Below are 22,526 nucleotides of genomic sequence, written 5' to 3'. Positions count from 1 at the left end.
TTTTTTACTAAGTTATGCACGAGTATGTACATAATATATTACGCCACTTTCATAGATTGTGGTAAGACTACGTGTGTTTTAATTTTACGTAATATTTTGCATAAATTTGAATAAAAACGCAATAAAAACACGTTGAAAATTAGTGACGCCATATTGATATCAGGTTTAAGATAACGGAATAGTGTAAATTGCAGGATATGTGGTAAAAAAAATATAATTCTCACTCTAACCGTGAGTTGTCTGCTAAAAAGGCTCGCAAATCATATCTTTATTGAAGTTCTACTGCAATTTCAAAAATTCTATTTTTATATCACACTAGCTTTTGCCCGCGACTCCGTCAGCGGGGAATTAAAAAAAGCAAAAGTGACTAGCCTATGCGTTCTTCCAGACTATCCTCTACATCTATGCCAAATTTCACCGAGATCCGTCCAGCCGTTTGGGCTACAAACTCTATCAAACATCTATCCATCCATCCATCTAAACTTTCGCATTTATAATTAAGAATGCGAAAGAAGTAAGGTTATGATACAAAATACTATATTTTTAGATGTTATGTTTTATAATTTATAAATGACATACTTTTAGAGTTGGTTAAATATAGATATCCTAGTCAAATATTAATTGCGGGTATTTCCCGACGGTCCAACAAATGAATATGTCAACAAAAATATAACAAACGTTTAATCAACATACCGTTTCTTCTATGACGCCAGCAGGCGGTCCAAAGGTCGCTTCACTGCTTTTCTAGGACGGATGTGTCGCGCCACTTCGCCCCCAGATGGTGACCATATTTTATATTTGATTTTCCGCGGATGAATTTGAAAAAAATAATTATCTTCAACGACTCTGCTGTCTGTTGCCTGATGACACTTAACCTTTACCCTTAACCTGTATTATTACCAATACTAAAGTTGATTTTTATAAAAAACAATAATTTCGATCTATGTCGTGTACTTGTTCTTGGCATTAATTTCATAATCATCCTTCGAAACAAGATTTCCAATGTTTTTGTTTTTTATAAAGGACAATTATGCAAAGGAACTACTCCTTTTGAAGGTTCGGGATTAAAAAGATATGAAAAAGGTGTATTTATCACCTAGTTGATCCATTTCTCTAATTTAAAAAATATACAATCACTTGCATTCGCCCGCGACTCCGTCCGCTAAATTAAAAAAAAAACAAAAGTGAATAGCCTGTGTGTTCTTCCAGACCATCATCTACATCTATACCAAATTACACCGAAATCCGTTCAGCCGTTTAGGCTACAAACTCTAACAAACATCCATCCATCTAAACTTTCGCATTTATAATATTAGGTATGACTATCCTACAAACAAAAAAATCTTGGTGCCTATAGTATTAACTACGTTGAATTCAATCCCTTTTGCACACGTAGATATCAAGTGCGACAAGAATCTAATACTTATTATTATATCGTATGAAGTATAAAGTTCAACTTTTCTGCCGAGTTGCAGTTTCGTGCGCAGGTAACTGAATATAACAAGTTTGCACTTTGTATACGTGAAGTAGGTGAGGGTTTTGCTTTTAATGCAATAAAAAATGACACCACACTTGTTCAAATACTGTTAAGTACTAATAAACTATTAAGGGGCATTTAAAACCGTTGTAACTCAAATGGAGAAAAGTGCAAGAAAAGTGCTTCCCTCTCTGAACTTCACCCGAAAATTGTTCGGATACTTGCTTGTAGGTTTGCTAGTTTTGCTTACAATAGCAACAATCAATGCAATAATAATTAAATATCAATCATACTAATATTATAAATGCGAAAGTTTAGATAGATGTATGAATGGATGGGTGTTTGTTAAAGTGTTAGCCTAAACCTCTATACGGATTTCGATGAAATTTGGTATAGATGTAGATGATAGTGTGGAAGAACACTCACTTTTGCTTTTTTGTTAATTCCATGCGGATGGACTAGCGGGCGAAAGCTTTAGACTAACAATGGACTGTTAAAATTATTCAATATGGTCTTCAAATAAATGTTTCTTCGTTGTAATTTCTGAACACATTCCGCCTGACATGAAAGCTTGCAAACGATATTGCAACACGAAGACGTCGATTGTAGCATTGTGAAAATTAATTCGCGGAAACTCTTTGCCTTATTGTTTACTTATAAGCAAACTGAGAAATGTTTATGTTTTGTTTTTGGTGATAAATTAATATTAACAAAGCCTGATTGCATTTCTATATTTGAACCGATCAATGCTTTTGTGTATGTTTAGATTATAAGGAATGAAACAACGAGAATTAAATTTAATCCTGCCAAGATTATCGACGATCGATAAATGAATGGATCTGATACAAAAGAATTGTACTATAGATATCACTCAGTAAATATACATTTTTAAATGCTGTGAAGAGGATATGGTTTTAGATCAATCAATCAATAAAAGAAGTTTGGATATCGTCTCCATATTCGATATACTGTATGAACATTTTAAAGTTCAATATTGCATTTCAGGTTAGGTGATAAACATGGAGCGATTGTGCAGTAGAAAATATTATGATGGGAAACATAATTCTTTTTTAGCAAGCTCCTTTCAGTGACGAATAGCACCGTATTGCACAGTAGTATGATTGCTATGACACTCTTTAAAATTAATAAATTTTGATGAAATTAGAAAAATATTTGCATGTAAAAAATTATTAATACTCAGCAACTTATAATAGTCATACACTCGATACTGTGTGTACGCCTACTACATACAAGTTATTTCTATCCCGTAGCAGCAATGCCTTTTTGGAGTGTTCACGTTGTTACCCAATTAGTAAGCAGACTCTGTTCTAAAATTACCACAGGTATATCGATTGCTTTCTTTGATAGAAATAGTGTTAAAATACGACATTGTGTAACGATGCAAATTGCATTCAACATTTTAAAAATCACATCTACGAATTAAATTCTAACCGACTTCAAGTATATTTTGAATAGACATAGAAATCTTCTTGTTAATTTCTATCTTTCTACACCTATGCATTTCGCCTCTATTATGTAGCAGATACAATACGTTTTCATAATTCATGCTATCTTCCCACTGAGGATAAAATAGCAAATTTGGCAATCAAAGATGGCGCCACGAATGCTTTTTATAATATTTTTGAAATAACGCCATCTGTTGGTAAAAACCAGCATTTCAATCGCCAATCGCCTACATATTTAGAAACGTTTGAACGTTTTTTCCTGATATACGCAATACATTTCTTAGTGCTCAATTGCTGATGATATTGTGGCAGGCATCATGAAATTTTATAAATACGAGTTAAGCAAATTAACTAACAAAAATACTTTTCTTTCTCATTTTATATTTAAATTACATTTTAAGTACATCCGAATTTTACCTTACGATATTACAGATGAATTATTTATGTTTTAGTGCATAATATACACAATTTAAGATATTGAAGTAGAAAGTATTAAGATATGCGTGTTATATACATTATACATTACCTTAATACTTTCTACATTAGTATAAAATTATTCAAAAATTCAAATTATACTTTCGAAAAAAGTGTAATAAGTCCACAAAAACCACAAGCAACCCCTACTAGTGTCGATAAACTCGTTTTGTTACCACAGCTGGTTTACTACGGTTACTTTGAAATATGAATATAATACTACTAGCTTTTGCCTGGGACGCCGTCCGCGTGGAAATAATAAAAATAAAGTATGTAGCGTATGTGTTCTTGCAAACTATCCTCTACATCCATCTTTGCTAAATTTAACTGCCGTTTAGCAGTTTAACATAGAAACTCTTGCAAACATCCATCTAAACTTACAAATTTACAATATAAGTATGATGTATGTCATGTCATAGCAAATATTCACCTAATAGCACAATTGGCCTATTCGTAGGTAGGCACTGAATCATAGGTTCTATAAAATAAGTCAAACTTATTTTTTTTTATATCTTCTTTTTACATTGAATATCTATACAACATCACCTTTCATAAATTGATAGCCTGTTTTCATCAGCTTGGATAGATTAAAATTACTTCAAAGTAAAGCGTGGCGAACAATAGGACACTTGTAGGCTTCATTTTCTCGAAGTTAGCGTCAGACAGCGCGGCCCCGAGCTCGAAAACAACTTAATCGATTCCCGGAGTCGCTCCAACAAAACTTCTAACACGGAAATGTTTTTCACGCTTACTTGTTCCTAGGAAAATCAACTCGCAAACAACATTCATAATCATTTATCGTAGAATCGAATGCCTGTGGATTAAAATCGATAATCGAACGGCATCTTTCATCAAAGTGTAATTTTGCGTGCATCGGACAAAAGTCAATGAAGTTACTTTACGCTTTGTGAGTCATTATGCGTGGAACGTGGCTCGTGTTACCAATTCCTAGGCTTCGTAATTGTCACACGTGGTCACACCACCGTACAATCACACCTTGGTATGACAATAAACGAATGCTTATTTTGAAACCGGACAAGCTGACGATACGAGTGACTTTGATGACCCCAGAAATTCTTGGATTATCTGACAAGAATCTCAGCCTAATTTTTCAGCCGTGATTTTCAGATGATGGATGGTTGATATAAGTTTGTTTTGCACACTCATGACATAAAATATTACGAGGAATAATTTTTAACGCAGAAATAATTGCACGTAATCAATACTTTAAAATGGAGCGTCAAATGAGAGCGTCTGCACATATCGGCGAAGAAATTTAACGATATGTGTGAAGTCAATCAACCCGCACTTGGCCAGCGTGGTTGACCATGGTCTAGTCACCCTAACTTAGGGTAAGCTACGAGCCGCTCAGTGGGGACGTACAGTGTGTTGGTGATAACTGCTTTCAAATAATTATTTACATATCATATATCTTTTAAAATAAACCAAAACTCAAGTTGAGATTCTTCATTTTTCGCACGCGATCGAACAAAGCAAAAAGGAAACCTATATAGGTTAAAGTGCAAAAACCCTTACAGACAGTTTATTTGTGTATTTTAACACATTACGTCGCAACAGGTTGTTGAACTGTATACGAAAATTTGCTCCTTGAATATGAAGTTAAATAAAGGTTAAAGAACCTTTTGACACATGTAATTAGGATAACAGCAACGAATTGCGTGTGATCTTTCAATTGTCTTGGAAGTATCTACGTGAGTAAACGAGACTTGGCATTAATTAGTATAAAATAAATAAATATTACATTATACGTTTTATAAAATTCGAAGTATAATTTAAAATATACCTAAACACATATAAATTTAAACTTAGCAACGCTTTTGCAGTAGTTTGGAAAAAAAACAAAAATATTGTCGTACACAGAATAAGAATGTGTTCATACGTAATTCATAACAAATGTATAGATAACTACAAATAAACTAACAAAGTATTATAAGCTATGCCACCATATGTTATTGCGCGCTATTACAAAATGTGATATCACAGTAGTCATCCTTACACGTGTCACAAACATATCAAAATAGAGGTTCCGGTGACATTTCAAGGATGCAACAATGAGTTCATGGCAACTAGATTAAACAAGGCCGTAACATCTCTTGTTACGTTCCCATTTTATATTAGGTTTTCAGGTCTATTAAAATTTCATCTCTTATTTGGATTAATGAGTACACCCATGACTCATGACCTAGAATTAAAAGTTAATATTTGCACATTTCATATCGCTGTTTAATTTGAGCCATAATGGGCTTTGGCTACCTCGTCTGCAGATCGAACAATCTAGAATAGATTATTGAAACTTCACTGCATCTCTCTGTAAGTTCTTATTGAAACCAATATTTGGAGTCGGAGGCCTAATTTTAGTCCCATTCCACCCATTTCTTAAGAAGAAAAGGTGTGAAGGAATAGTGGATTTGACGGTAGAGGAGGCGCATTAAAATGGGAAATATACCCTTTATATGGGTCTCCTCCGTCATTTAAGGGTAGGCAACACATCTGCAATTGCGGATGTTTATGGGCAGTGGTCGCGTTCCATTTCGGTGGATTCAGGTGGCTGCTTGCTTGTTTGCCGCCATATAACATAAAAAAAATCAACTTAAACTAACGTTAACCGATAAATCTGTACAATGTTGTAAGTCACGTGTGATAGTAAACAAACAATATGCACAGCTTACAGTGTTTGTGAGCGGTTGGCACGTACGCATTCGCAACTGGACCAAACAACCTCAGCGACCTGAATTAGCCGAAAAAAATCTAGCTCGTATTCATTTCATTGCAAGGTGTGCTGATTGTAAACAAGAACTAGCATGGTGTGACAGTGCGCAGTGTCTTATTTCCCTCGTTATGCTATAACACACGAGAGAAAAACATGTACGCAGAGTAGTAAACTATCCAAAACTCCTAATACTTTAAAGCACAGAATGAGCAGTACTACACTGTCTACTACTCTGCCTTACTGTTTTGCTCTTGTGTGTAACAGGCATTAATAATTAATTTACTAATTTAGTAAATATTTCTAGACACAACACGCTGATTTGCAAATCTATATGCGAATATTCACGGAAACGTTCTAAATATCGTACACTCCTCCACATAAGTACTCGTTGGCACTGTTTCAAACGGTTTTGAACCATCTTCTATTAATTTTAAAATGGTATTGGAATGCAGGTTTAATTATTGTACAACTTTACGGTAGACTGTACAAGAGAAATTACGACGTAATATAATAGAGATGTTGCGTAACTTATTGTTTGAAAACAAATTCAGCCTCCAAATGAGAAAATGCATTATACAGCAATTTATCTATTTTTCTCTCATTTGTTTTGCCTTGATCTTTCTTAATTGGATGTAAATATTTTAGTCGAAATTGAACGATGACAAGGCTAGGCTAATATGTACCGTGTTGTGGTAGGTCGGGGTTTCTAATCGACATTCAATGACCACGCAATTGCCGCGTCAGAAGGCGTTAGTGCGTATGTAAAAAAATAGTGTGTTACATTCATTACAAGGTCGTAAAAGTTAGAGGGGAGGGGTTAGTAAATTTCTGCGTATTTTTTTTAAATTCCCTGTTATGCAGTCTGTTAGATATTTAATTGGCCCACACTCTTTTACGTAGATTGTAAGGTTGAGCACTAATTTCTTACCATATTAGAATTATTTTATCTGATTGTTAAAGGTCAAATTGAAATTAAAAATCTTATTACTCTATGGTTTTGATATTTTTTGTCATAAATTCCATTGTGTGTTTTATTTTTTTTATGTTAAGAGTTTTTTAAAATCTTAACCGAGAATCTTTGTATGTCGCTGTTAAAATGTACCCAACGAAGTAGGTACTATTTATACCTGGGGCAACATCCTCATAGCCTTGTATACGAAAGGAAGACACCTGCCGACAGGTGCACACTTCTGAAATTACCAAAATCCCAAATGTTTGAATTTGTGAATACAGATACTTTGCCCGCATTTGAAATATTGGATCAACTAAGTAGATTCATCGATAAATTATGAGTTTCAACAACTTCTATTTCTTACTTATATCTCTAAGTACATACAATTCTCTTAAGAAACAATGTACTTTCAGATAATATTCATTTAGCAATTATTACTAAACAGTAACGTGATCGTAAGCCCACAGCCCCATATTGATACCGTTTAGTCTAGACGTATGAATACGTGGTTCATAATTCTAAGAATAAATTTCACTGTCCCACATAACTATACCACGTTAATAACGGTCTCAACAACCTCGGTACGATAACGGTGTGAAATCCTTCTTAATAGCGGCCAAATTCGTAACCTCCTTTCGAAATTGAGATCCTTTAAAGACATACATTCAAATATTGTGTTTAATTTTCTTTTACAGAAAAGAAGTAGTTGTCATCGATTCCTAAAGATGAATTTCTTAATGAAAACTTTTGATTGATAAAACTATAGAATACATCTCAATAATATTATAAAAGCGAAATTTTGGATGGATGTTTGTTAGAGTTTGCCGCTGAAACTGCTGAACGGATCTCAATGAATGGAATAAATGTAGGACATAGTCTGGAAGAATACATAGGTTACTTGCTTTTGTTTTTTTTTAATTCCACGCGAAAGAAGTCGTGGGTGAAAGCTACTCGCTAATAAAAATTGAAAGGTCAGATACAAACGCCAATAAACATTGTTCATTAACATCAACAACACTCGTTTTCGTGAAAAACAAAACGTCGTGTGTTTACTCACGTACTCCACAAATAATTCGCGCGTGCAAGTCTGTAATTGCATAGGTGAAATTAGCAATTATTTACATTTTTATTAACAAAAATCTAAAACTGCATTTTTAACAATTATTCATTCATTATAGCTTATCTATCTACAAAAAAATGGTATATCATCAAACAGTTGATGAAGATTATGCTAAAATGGAAGAATAACTCTTTGTTCAAGTCATGCAAGCCAAAAAAAAGTAATTTTTCTCCTAAACTGCAAAAGGGAATTAATGATTGGAACCGTTCGCAAGGATTCATTTACACTTAGGGTAACCATATCAAACAAAATATTTTTTTGTTCGTTATGTACATTTGAAACGAAACTAAATATAGAAATGACGAAAATGTGACAATCCTAGGAATACAGAAACATGTGGCTTTACTAATTTCATAAGATTATGCGGAAATGTTTCGGATGCTGCCGCATTATAAAAGAGTAAGTCATCCCCCCGGTTCATTCAACCTTTTTTCGCAATAATTCGCATGCCGGTACCGCATGTTATTGGTACTAATTTTACAAATGTTTTAATATTGAACACAGACACGAAAACCTCGATGTATCTAATAAAAACAAAACACTATCTTAATATTAGTGTCGAACAATGAACAATAAAAATTTGAATGGTTTAAATTATGTTGTGAAATGCAAATGTTCCGTGAATCTATAATCGTATAACAACCAAATATTCGATATTATCATCCAACATTCATTACTTTAAAAATAATAAACATATAACTACTTTGTATACTTGAATGGAAGCCATCCAAACATGCGTTGTTTACTACCACGTGCAGTAATTGCGTAACAATTGCTCGTAAATTAGATAAGCACCATAGTGAGCTGGGAGAATGTCATGAATTTGCTTTCTTCGTACTGGTACCCCCCTTTAGAACGGTGTAGATGATCGTCACTTCGTTAATTTCCTCGAACTCCAAATAAGATGTACGCACATTTCCGCGTATGACAAAGATTAAAATTAGAACAAAATTTTGCACGAGACGATACACTTTCACGTGTTCTTTTTTATTTTTAATATTATAGAAGAGAAAGGACTTTAATTTCTGCCAAGTTTATCTCAAATTTTTACTCAGTATAAATAAAAGCAAAATTTGGGCGCCACACACCGTGGTCTTTGTCTATCCACAAACCCGGATTGGAGTTGTTAAGGTTATTATACCGGTTTTTGACCACAGCATAGATTAAACAAAGAATTTTTTGCGTGATCCGATAGTTTTACTTTATTTATAACCAGCCAGTATGAATATTGCAAAATCCTTCTTATTAAAAAACGAAGTTTTTAAATTAAGGTCTTGGGCACGATGTCATAGTTTTTTTTTGTAAATCATCGTGTCACAGAGAGAACGACCTAAATGTAAACATTGGCGTAACGGTTATGTGTGCCACAGCAGGGGCAATGACAGGCTTACTCATCCGCCAGCCGCCGGCAATACTTCCTTGATGTGAGAGCACACGTCAAAACACATATATCATAAAAAACTCTTGGATATCATGAAAACGAACAAATTTTCTGTTTAATTCTACGTGCCATATAAATAAATGCGACTTAGCTTGACGCTTTTCGATCAGTTATTTGATAAAAAGGGTTCATCTAACATTGAAACCCGCACCGTATGTCATTTTTTAAAATACCCAATCCTTGTATTGTTGGAAATAAACACGTTTCAATCGTTAGAATTATTCGCTATACCCGCCGCAGCTGATAAGGATTGTTCCCATGCAACTTTGTCTTAAAGCAACCGCGAGTTTATTCATATCGCCGGAACTTTAACCCGTACTATGCTAAAAGCGTTCTTTGTTCCTACATAACAATGTTATTGCATTGTATAATAACAATGAAAACGACAAAGACCATGTATTCATCAATAAAAATCAATATTTCGTTGCAGACGCTGCAAGTTTCAAACATACCAGTTGTATGAATCAGTCACGCGGTGATTCACGTGAGTTCCAATTTTTCAGCTTATTTTCTTGTCTGTAGTACAAAGGCGAATCATTAAGTTTTCCGCGTAACGAAAAACTGCAGTTCTCAGTACGTACATAGTGGCACACTTTCGTTTGATAGTTAATTTATCATGTTTTCTTATAAGCTTTCGAGTATTTGACCAAATTGATTTAATAAAATGAAAGACTTATTATGTCGAATATTTTTCATGAGGCAGAATCTTTTGAATTCCTTGACCTGCTGCCTGCTGGTATAAAAAAGTTATAACAACACACAGATAGTTATGGATGTCGTATCATAGACAATATTAAACCAATGCTTGGACGAGAGCACGTGTAAAATAAGTTGAATCATATTTAGGTCATCCAACACAAAAACTAGATTGTATAACCACGTGGCTATTATTACTAAGTTACTAAATGTAATTTACAATATACTTCAATGTCGCTAATATGACAAACAAAATTGTAACTTTTCTGTTACCCTAGTAAAAGTACACTTGTAGTTATGTCAATTTTTATTTTCGCGCCTAATGTAATTTTAAAACAAAGAATAACGCTTATTTTTTTGTAATGCAAATGTTATCAACTTTTCTCCATTTCTATATTGCAGTTGTAGTCTAATTTTGAATTTGATAATAACATTAAAGAAGCTGTAGATGGTTACTATTGAAATCATAAATACGGTAAGCTTGGACATCTCAAATATGTACATTGGCATGGCACTGGCAGGCAATTCGAATACTGTTCCAGACAAGACGAAAATATCCAGTCACCAGCCAGTACCAGTGTATCTGGAGATCACACAGATATTTACTGCTGCAGGAATATCTTTACATGTACCATCGACAATCATAACAATCTTTTAGAAAACATAAACATTCAATTACTGCCACATATTAAAGTAAAGCCTGAATTCCAATCAAGCAAGAATTCCTGAACTTTGAACATAAATCATAAATTAATTACAATGATTAACTAACGATTGATAATTTACTTGTTGATTTGAATACCTCGGTTTATTTACGTAACGACTATCAGAACACCAAAGAAAAACAACGAAGTTTTCAGTACAAATCCCAGTCTAAATCTGAAAGCATTCTACAATTCGCACGTGTCCGCGAATAGAATCTCTGAAGTTATATTTGCATGTTGCTTGCTGTAACTTAAGGGGAAGCATGAAATTTTATTAACCCGCATAAAACAAATACAATATGTTGCTCTATTTAATCGTTGTTTTCGTTAAAAAAATATGTTCGCTAAATTAAAACTGTGAATTGATAATAGTTTTTATATCGTTTGAACTTTAATACCACACTACACTATCTACAACTGTTTTAGTTTTTTCTGTGATTTGCGTTATCTTTTTTTTAGGCTGTGCAAATTCCCGGATATTATCAATAAACGATGCGGCACTTAATAAGAGCAAGGAATGGAAGCAGCTGGTCTGTAATAGGTGCAGTCATAAGCATTGCATCTGTTTTTGGATTCGCCGGTACTTTATATTTCAGCAACCGGCGTTGTGGAAATATATTTGAAACGCTAGTGCGTTTCGTTTTACAAATGACTTACGATTTCCGTTCTCTTCCGGAAACTACCTGAGATATGTAAGGAGTAATATACACCTTCACAATATACAGGTAAAAGTAACAATGACCGTATTGTAAAAAACATCTAAGAAGAAGGTACCTTTTTATTGATATCTTCATTTAAAATCTTTTTACTAACAAAATTTATTTTCCGGATTTGACATTTTGCGGAATTCTGGGTAATAATATTTCAAATACACTTCGTGACGTCATCAGTACTCAAAAGAGATAAATTTTATGTATCGAAATAATGATTTATTTTGTATTTATGAATGAAATAAAAAAACCAATAATGTTAATATTTAAACAATACAAAGTACAATTATTGACCATTTTTTAATTTTAAAATTATTGCAAGCGACAGTTACTAATTAATCTGTTTTAATTTTTATTTGGACAGATTAACACAAACTGTCTAAACTATATGTACCTACGACGAAATTACCGCGAAGGTCTACCTAATGTGAAGGCTTTGTTTGTTACAATATTTGCAAATTGCTGTCGGTTGCAATTTTACTCTATCAAAAGCAATAAAAGGACGATTAAAACTATGAGAAGCATTACATTCATTGGTAAAAGTTAAGAGCACGCACTACAGGCACTCGGTGACGTACCGCGCGCGACCACATTCTGTTCTCGGCCCAACCGCTCCTTCACAGGCTCTCAGTTTGAATTTGGCGCGACGACATACAGTCCAGTAGCGGGCGGCCAAGCCGCACGATCGCGCCATTGTGGGCCGTCAGAAAACGAACAAATTGAAAGTTTCGCTTGTGTTATTTACGTTTTTGTTTGTTTTGGTGTAAGAACGGACCGGTTTTTAGAGAATTAAGACTTTGAAAAACTTAAAATAGAATTAAATGAAACATAGTTAAGTGAGTTTATGTAGTGCAAACGAAATATTTTCGGTATGTAATGTGTTTTTTGTTATCAACTCTCGGTTATCGTACGGTTCGTGCGAACTTTTAATAAGCTTTACTTCCTTTGTTTAGGGACGGCGTCGCCCACGTTAATATTTTGCATAAACAGTAGTACGCTGTACTATAACAATAATAATGGATGCAGATAAAAAAATAAACTTGTGCGAGGGGGTTCCTCTAAACTCACCAGGTGCGGCGAATATTTTTTTGAATACAAGTAACGATAGAAAAGTTAAAGATGGAACTGTGATACATTTAAAAACAGGTGATTATAGCTTTTTCATCTATTAATAATTTAAATTAACTACGTGAAATCAATTTGTTTTATATTTTTAGAGAAACCGGCAGACGTCGGAGTGCATATAAACACGACTTTGTCGATAGCGTCTTCCAAGAAAATAAAACTTTTGTTCATAATGAACTTCTTGCTTAGCGTCGTGTGTATGATAATTAGTTGTTCGGTAGCATTTTACTACTGGAACGAGATGATATCGATGAGGAAACAGATAGAGATGGTGCGAGAACAGTTTTTAATTCAGAACTTCAAAGACGGTGTAGGGGAAGAGGACAAGCCTGTGCATAGTGCTTTGGTGTCGAGGCTGCGGCCTCAAGTGCGAGCGGAGGGCCGCGAGCCGCGTATGAACTTCGCCAAGGAGGATATTTCACCAAATGCCAGGAGGTACTATGTTGAAGACCTTGGGGAGGACATGTTGCTTGTTGACTCCAGTAAAAAGGATTCCAAAGAAGACAAGGCCCCTGTTTATGACATGGCAGCATTCCAAAAAGGTAGATATTGTTTTTAACTTAATTTTAAAAAGTATGTTATTTTTTTATTTTCATTTAATGGTTGAAAATTTACATTTTAGAGCCTCTGGTAGTTCACTTCAATGGAGCCATGAGGGAAGTTAATATGGGGTCTCAAGGTATGTTTACACCAATTTCAAAGTTTTATTAAATTTAAAAAGCCCTTACCACTCTTCTTCTCCATGTAGTACCTATTTAAATCAAAAATTTTATACATTTCAACCTATTTTTTTCATAAGTTAACTTTTCAATACAATCACAGTATTAACAATCAATATTGAGGTGAATCACAAATAAAGCTAACAAAGAATCAATACAATATAAAAATATATATTTAATTCCTAATATGCACAATGTAATATTAACTGTAACTCCATTGTGTTAATGTTTATATTCGTTTGTCATAACATTTGTACCATTCATTCACATATCAGAGTAGCGTTCGCACAACAAATATGTGATTAAAATGATAATTTATGTACCGCAGGATGTCTAAGTCCTAGTTGCATTGTTTTAACATTCTAGCCATTCAAATTGCAACCTTTTGTAGACATTATAAAGTGCAAATTGTAATAATTGAATAATTTATACAAACTTGATACTCTATTAAGCTTCAGAAGGTTCAGATGGATTAATCTGTTGATTACAAACGAAGTAGCCAGACACTGTTATGTTCTTTTTAAGGAAAGCTGTCGGTAATTAAAGATGCATTCCACACTTAAATAGTTATTATTTATTGGACTTTTTAACAAGGATTACTCAATTATTAGTCAATGAATTTGTTTTATTATGGGAGTTTTTGGGTTAATAATATTACACATAATAATGTTTAGAATATTAATTTTGCACTATAATTTTTAATTTGAATTATTTTAAGTGATTCGTATAATACTAACACATGTTAATATATTATTTAGCAATGATTTATTTGTGTGTGGACTTAAGAAAACATATACATCTTAGGAACAAAGATAAATATTTTTAGTTAGGTTAAGGGAGTGAATAGGTAATTTTCAGTATTACACAATACTTAAGATTAGTTTTATTATACAATGCGACATATACTTTCATACTAATATAATAAATGCGAAAGTTTAGATGGATGGATGGATGTTTGTTGGAGTTTGAAGCCTAAACGGCTGAATTTCGATGAAATTTGGTATAGATGTATAGGATAGTCTGGAAGAACACATAGGCTCACACTCTTGATTTTTTTTTTAATTCGACGGATACGCAGGCGAAAGCTAGCTGAATATAAAACAACATATTGTACCTAACATCTATGATCTTTATTTTAATGTTTACGAAATTAAAATATTGTGTCTGTGGTCATTTTCGCGCGTAAATTTGACTTTATTTTAAATTCATTTGCTTTAAGTTACAAATTCATATAGTCAAGTTGTAAATATTTAGGTCGAACAATGAAACTTGAGTTGCTAACTGTTCTATAAAAATCTCTTGACACGATCCAGTTTCAAAGATTAGTTTCATAATAGACGCAAACACTCAAACGGAAGCAAGCATTTAATTCCTTATCAAGAATTTACAATAACAATAGTAAACAGTCGTAGGGCTGTCTATTGACAAATACTCTGGTATTACGGATGTCGGCATAGTCTTCGCTGAACATCTCGGTGTTCCCGCTGCTTGTTTACCCCTTCGCTTCATCAGAAATCTTCGTATCAGAAATTTTATTACATCATTTTAAAAAATCTTGTTTTGAGGAATGTGAAAATGTTTTGTCATAGACTGTCGTTAAAAAATGTCATAATTTAGGTATTCATCATTTCGAAAAAGAAAAAATACGAATTTACATTAAAAACGAGCTAATACATCTGTATTTCGTAAAAAAAACCTAGCAAATGATTATGGGAATAAACCGACCATAAACATTAATGCAATTTTAACAAAGGGGTATTTTATAAAATCTGACAATGCGTAACGGAAAAATTAAATTTAACAGTACTCATAATTAACTTAACCTCAGGTCACAATCCGATACTCAGATATTAGGCTATCGCAGTGCAAGTTGTTGCAAAATAAAGAACCACTTTACGGTTATCTCAAGTGTTCGTTAAGTGCCGTTAAGTGACACATTTATACCATTTCAATTAAATTATCAACCAATACATAGGCGTCAGCTGGAACACCTAGATATAATCTAGATCATTCGCGTGATCCAACTGTTATACAAATAAACATTAGTAAAAAGTCTTTTATATGAGATAAGTTACTTTCTGTTTTAGTATTGAAACCCACGGTTATTATATAGAGAGGAACACTTTAAAGTTTAAACCCAGTTAAAGCGCCAATAGCCTAATGGTTTAGGGTACGGACTACCGATCTGGCGGTCGAGGGTTCGAATCCCGTCATTCGTCTAATGTAAACCATATCCTAGCATAAGCCTAGAACTTAGTTGAAATAGTTAAAGGAATAAATTCAATCTACTAATATTTAAAAAAGTTACAGTTGCGGATCCTCTTAGATATTACAAATTTATATCAACATTATATTTTAATAAACAAATAGATTTTTATGACTCATAACGCCTTCGTTATTACAATCGCTTTAAGATTATCGTAAATGTAAGAGAAATATATTTTTTCTCAGAACTGACGTCTAGTAGCATACCTAGATACATTTAGACTTACGCAAACCCTAGTTACGGATTTTCCTCATTTTTAATAATACAATTATATGTGGTTAAAGTGAGAGGTTACTCTGTTCTAACCAATGTTAGTGTTCGGAAAATTTTAAGCTGTTTGTGGTCTAAAATTATCATTTAATTGTAATATTTAAAAAAAATAAAAACGCCTTTTGTTTTAAATTTAATTTTGCAACATGCTGTATATAGCATCTAATAAATACGATCATTTATGGCGTGCATATCAAGTGTTGCCAACTCATATAACTCAGTAATCATAATGGCAGTAATTATTTAATTATGCGATTATATTAACGATTTCCGCTTATCGAGTAAACAAGGCCTATAGATACAAGTTACTTCAGGTAACATTACTAAATTCATTAAAAAACTAACTTTAAAACTTTAGCTCGCTTAAAATTCCTTCGAACGTGACACAAAAAATAATTAAATGATTTTAAAAATAATTGCATATTTAACCGACCAATTTAATCTTAGCCTAATTTTAGTCCCTTTCCCTTCTCACCCTATTCTTAAAAGGAAAGGAAAAGTAAATTTGACGGTAGAGGAGACGCATGAGAAGGGAAAATGTCCTCTTTATGTGCGTCTTCTCCTCCATCAATTAAGGGTAGGCAACGCATCTGCAATTGCGGATATTTATGGGCGGCAGTCGCTTTCCATTTCGGTGGATTCAGATGGCCGCTTGCTCGTTTGCTACCTTATATTATAAAAAAATAATCTTTCCATCAACTGACATTGGTTAAGAAAGGTTTTTAAAAATTTTAACGTATTATTTGTTCCTCAGCAATCGTGGGTCCTTGGCTACGCGACCTGGAGGTATCAACCAAAGGCAGTGAAACTAAAATAGAACTCAATACCAACTATTTCGTTATTCAGGAATCTGGACTGTACTTTGTTTACACACAGGTTAGTAAAATTTAAGTAAATTTTTACTTAAATAATTCCTATTTCTATGTTAAAGGGAGTTCAGTTTTTAGGAGAAATACATAGAAAATACCAATTCGTTATTCACCACTAAATATTAAACAGGACAAACAATAGCGTCAGTTATCCGCCTAGTTATGACGCGTGTGCTAATAAAATTATGAATAATTTCTAATACAAAACAGTATTTGTAATATTTAAATGTAAAAGAAGTCTGTTGACCCGCATTATAATAAACTTCGATTTAAACAAAAATTCGAGATTACGATTCAGTCAATTTTATTGCATGTTTATGGTACAGTAGCGGTAATGAGCCCAATACCGGCTTTTCTTAAAAAAATAGCTAACAATGAGATGCGCAAACGACAGCAATCAAAAGTAATTAACCACAAACGGACCATTTTTCGTTAAAACACATCTAAAAGCCTATCCTATTATTTCTTATAGTTCCATTCAAAAGACTAGCTTTAAAAAAGTCAGATTTCCCTTATTTCATCTAAACCTACTGTTCGCGAGCGCCTGCCACTTTTTAAAGAGCAACGTACAAATTTCTCATTACCGTCTCGGAAAATGGAATGATATTTATTAATTAGCATTCAAAATCTGTAACTGACGAAGTAAAACGCATTCCCACCAGGCAAAAATCTGTTTTTTTTAATTTACCCCAAGTTATCAACCAAATATTTACACCTACTAATGAATTCCACCAGATCGTATACCTAACACACGCGCCGAACTGTTACTTCGTATGGGCACGGCAACCCAACCAGGAGCCGCGGCTCCTCAGCACGTGCGCGACTGGCGACGACTCCAGTACGCGCGCGCTCGACCGCTCGCAGATCTCCTGCGCAACGCACACACTCGCCAGACTGTACAAAGGTGATACTGTCAACATCGCCCAAAGAGAACAGAACAGAACATTGTGGCTGCGGCCAGGGTTCACACACTTCGGATTCATTAAAATTACCTCCTAACGTGAAATGTGATGTATTATATTAGATTTTGGAAGGGTTATGTCGTCGCCAATCAGAGGCAGGTCCCTTCTAGACTACAAATGTAAGTCGGAAATGACTTGTAAGTTTTTATAAAAAAAAAAAACATACAGACGAATTGAGTACCTCCTTCTTTTGTGAAGTCGGTCAAAAATGGACATGTAGATAACTATTATTAAAAGACAATTGGAGTAGCCTCTCTCTTTCATTATCAGCTGATCTTTGACGATGTAAGTGAATTCAGTAATTTTACTTGACTCAAGAGGGATTTTTGTAATTCCTTTGTAACCACCTAGAGCATTAATTACTGACCAGATTGTGACGAATGAGGTGTTATTTGTTTAGTACCCTTCCCCTGAGTGTCACAAGTGTACTTTCAGTAAGGATTTAAGGTTTTCTTTAACTAAAAAATAGTTATGTAAATAAGTCACTGCCATGGTATCAAAATGTTGCTTATAGTGCCATATTTGATTTTCGTTTGTATATTAGTTGCATCACAAGCGATTGTGTACTTATGTTAATTATCTTAAGTCAATATATATTTAGTTGAAATTATTGTCTAACAATAAAGCTATACTAATTTGATTTCGAAATGACATAATTTTTGACTTTATTTGCTCAAAAGCATTTAGTACATCGAACTGGTTATTTGGCGTACTTATTTATTCTTTAAAGCATGTAATGGTGCAGTTAAAGTTAATTTAGGTTTAAATTTCGTTTAAATGTTGTATACTGTTATGAAAATGGTGCTGATAGTTGGTTTGTCATATTAAGTAATAGAGCCTACCGGAATTTAGTCAGAATTTAGTGTAAGTAAAAGTTATGAAAAGGGTATATTTTGTCTTCCAGTGCTCATAAGTTTTAGTACATTCTAAATTTATTTTGTAACAGTAACTTTATTAAGTTTTTTTTTTATATTCTTAAAGTGTAGGATGATCAGGAAAATATGAAGCTAATTTCTTTGCGTACATTAGAAAGCGATTTAATAGGTGATTGAAGCTCCCCCAAGCCAGAATATTATATTTAGCCTATATTAAAAAAAATATTGTTTCTGGTTTTTTCAAAGATTATAAAAGATATATGCAGTGGGAAAAATAAAGAGCTTTAATCTGTTGAAACATTACTGCCATTGCCGCTTTCAATTTCCGATTTATATTTGTAATAATTTGTGATTGTAACCGCAGTGCTACTTGTGCTAAGTTATTTATAAGAATAGTGATGTTTATTTTGTAATTTAGTAATATTTTTCATAATATGTTACCGATAGTTTTCAACTTATGGTGGAATAATATGCAATATTCCTTTAAAGTTTATGACAAACTTTTTTTTTTTGTAATACGAAATATTTGTACAATAACTGGGTTAATTTTAGCCAAAACACTCCTGCAAGAATTTTTGCATTCTCTCTCCTACAAAAATAGAGATGCCAAATATATTTTGTATACATGTTTTGTCTGAAAAACCCACAAAAACAAAGTATTTTGACGAATATTTACGTGACATTATGAATACTAAAAATAAATACTTGATGAAACATGTTATACTGCAGCGAAGACAAAACTCCTTTTATTGTTACTACATACATTATTGATAATATTTATGTATTTTATTGTGTCAATAGTAATATGTTTTGTGTAATTATCAAATTGTATTACAAAAATGTTTTGTATTAAGTAAGGAATTTAGGATTATTCGATGTTAACTGTAAATATAAACGGTAATTAGTCCCGTCCGCCAATAAAGTGCCTTAAACATTGAAATATACTTATTCGTTTTATTTTGCTTTTATTACGTTATTTACTACAAATAATGATGGTTTTGTCACAACTCAAGCCTCTACATGAAATACCATACTCATACAAAAATTGATTTATATATCTGTGAGCTAAACATAATACTTATCGTGATATCAAAAGACTTTATTTACAGTGGAATTTTTTAAAGGTTTGATTTGTATACCATTGGTATTCAAGAGGTGGGAATATTAACTAACAACCTAACGACAAGGGCATTTAATAAACTATGAATGTGTCATGAAAGTAAAAATGTATCAATAATTGGGAAGAAAATTAAACAAACACAAGAAAATCGTTATTTTTGGGTCGAAAAATTTTTTTATACAAAAAGTTTTATTTCTTTCGAGGAGCAAGAAATCGATTTTCTAATCTGTCATTCGCATCGCGCATATTTTTACTCTATGAGTCGAAAACGTCACAATCACATCACTAACATAACCTCCAAAAACCTCTTAGAAAATAAATCAAGTATTTATTTACAATACAAGTACTTTAAACCTTACATAGTAAAAAGCAGCAAAAAAAATGTTAACAAGGTTTCAAGTCGTTCTATGATTTTTTTTTTTCATTTAAATTTAGCATTATATGTTTTTCACATATTTATTATATTTGTTATTTTCAGACTAAAATTCAGGAGAGATTTCAGGATAATTGTGAGATGTTTATCGGAGAAACCACCAGAAAAGGATGGAAAGATTGCAAATATAGAAGAGAAAGACGATAAAGCACAAAATAAAACTGAGAACGCAACAGAAAAAATTCAAGCTCTTCTAAAAAGTATGATGGCAGCGCCTAAAATAAGCGAAAACGAATATACAGAGAAGTTCACTGTTGCTCCTGAGAGAAACCGGAAACCGAAAGGCGATGAGATAGAAAGGAAAACACAAAAAATAGGCAAGTAAGCTGAATATATCAAAATATTTGATACAAAATTACAAAGAAAAAAATATCTTTAATAGAATAAAATCTACTTCACGTCTTTGCCCTTCTCCTGTAGGGACGGTATTAAGTTTTTCATCCTCCTGGTTAATCTATCTCCCGTCATCATAGTCCTTCTTGGTCATGTCAACTTTCAAGCGCTCATTTAATTTACTAATTAATATTTACAGAAGAGAATCTTACCAAAGCAGCTGAGGAAGTTGCTCAAGCAATTGGTGGAGATGTCAAACAGACTGAAGCAGAATTGTTGTCAAAAGTGCTCGGAAAAATTAATCAAACCTCCACAAGCTTAAGGTCAGTATAAGTTACACATACTTTTACTTTGATAGCTACATTTAAAATCTATCTCTAAAAGCAAGTTATCATAAAAACATTGAACCTTTAACTTTATCTATTTTCTAGTGACTTATTAGTAGGAATGAAAGTGGATCGCACAAAAGAGGGTGATGAAGGCTTCAAAACAGAAACTCGTGGCCAGCAAGTTAAACGTCTCGTGGCTAAAGCACGGACAGAAGCTCCTAAAACAAGATTTGTACAAAGAAAAGAATTTGTTAAACGGAGGTAAGAAGTTTACACATTATTATTACTATTTTTTGATTACAAAGACCTGAATTCTTTTTCTTTTAATAGCACACCTCAAGCCACAGTTATCAATATATTTGGCGGAGAACCATTAGGTATATTTAAAGCTAAAGAAGAGAATTATGGCACAAAGCTTGATGTGTGGGAGAGATTGAACCAAAGAGAGTTAGATTTAGCTACATTACAACCTCCAGCTAATTACTTCCAGAAGATGGTACAGTGGACTGAGCAGGGGAAAGTCTGGCAGTTCCCTATTAATAATGAACAAGGTAAATATTTTACTCTGTACAATTACAATGGCATTTTAAATTTATAAGCAAAATTTTTATTTCATACCTTTTTATCTGTTTGAATTAAAAAAAAAACTTAGCAATTGCATATATGTTCATCCAGACTCAGTTTTACATCTGTGCCAAATTTCATTGAGATTTTGGAGAAACATCCATCCATCCAAACTTTTACAATTGTAACAGTTGTATGGGGTTGATATAATACTTTGATTTAGCATTATATGAATATGAATATTTGTTACGTTTATTTTAGGACTGGAAGACGAAAATAATGTACATTTTTCTGAGCATATTTTCTTAGATGTGCATTTAGAAGGTTGGTGTCCTAGACACGGACCAATCAGACATTTCATGGAGTTAGTGTGTGTTGGTCTTTCAAAGAATCCATTCTACACCGCGCAAGAGAAAAAAGATCACATAATGTGGTACAAGGAATACTTTGAATCTAAGAAGGATGTATTATTGGAAGTTGGTGTATGGGATGTTAAAAATATTGATAAAGAAGCCAATGTGTAAACATAAGCATATTTTAGTTGTAGAACATTAAAAAAATATTTAAATCTGTACATTGTTTCATTTAGTCTATGATAATGAAGTCTTCATTCGGAATTCTTTGCATGTTAGAGGATTTTTTTTCAAATCATCACCATCATCATCTCCCCTGCTTTATCCTATTCCAGTAGGGTCGGCGCACCGGGTTTTCGTCCTCCAAAGCACTCTATCATCTGTCATCTCAGCCATCACTCCCTTCTTGATCATGTCACCTTTCACGCAATCCATCCATCTCTTTCTAGGTCTTCCTCTACCGATGTACCCCTCCACATTCATAACTAACATCCTTCTTGTTACATGCGATTCATCCCTTCTCATAACATGCCCATA

General features: G+C 33.2%; 2 protein-coding genes across 2 annotated transcripts; both read left to right on the top strand.

The window, feature by feature from the left end:
• The first annotated feature begins 12,396 nt into the window (after positions 1 to 12,396).
• On the top strand, positions 12,397 to 19,801 carry LOC106099320. The gene is made up of 6 exons (XM_013277832.1): positions 12,397 to 12,640; positions 12,725 to 12,917; positions 12,989 to 13,438; positions 13,519 to 13,575; positions 16,906 to 17,027; positions 17,756 to 19,801. The coding sequence occupies exons 2-6, from the start codon at positions 12,788 to 12,790 to the stop codon at positions 18,017 to 18,019; spliced, it is 1,023 nt and encodes a 340-aa protein (XP_013133286.1). The 5' UTR covers positions 12,397 to 12,640; positions 12,725 to 12,787; the 3' UTR covers positions 18,020 to 19,801.
• Positions 19,802 to 20,230: 429 nt separating this feature from the next.
• On the top strand, positions 20,231 to 22,208 carry LOC106099239 (28S ribosomal protein S31, mitochondrial). Its single transcript, XM_013277706.1, has 6 exons — positions 20,231 to 20,369; positions 20,456 to 20,727; positions 20,943 to 21,066; positions 21,175 to 21,333; positions 21,403 to 21,623; positions 21,898 to 22,208. Exons 1-6 carry the CDS (start codon positions 20,359 to 20,361, stop codon positions 22,158 to 22,160), a joined length of 1,050 nt encoding a protein of 349 aa, XP_013133160.1. The 5' UTR covers positions 20,231 to 20,358; the 3' UTR covers positions 22,161 to 22,208.
• Positions 22,209 to 22,526: the final 318 nt, after the last annotated feature.

The sequence above is a fragment of the Papilio polytes genome, unplaced genomic scaffold, assembly GCF_000836215.1.
Source record: "Papilio polytes unplaced genomic scaffold, Ppol_1.0 DF824135.1, whole genome shotgun sequence".
Lineage (NCBI taxonomy): Eukaryota > Metazoa > Arthropoda > Insecta > Lepidoptera > Papilionidae > Papilio > Papilio polytes.
Note: the sequence above shows the minus strand (reverse complement) of the source record. Positions and strands in the feature narration are given on the sequence as shown.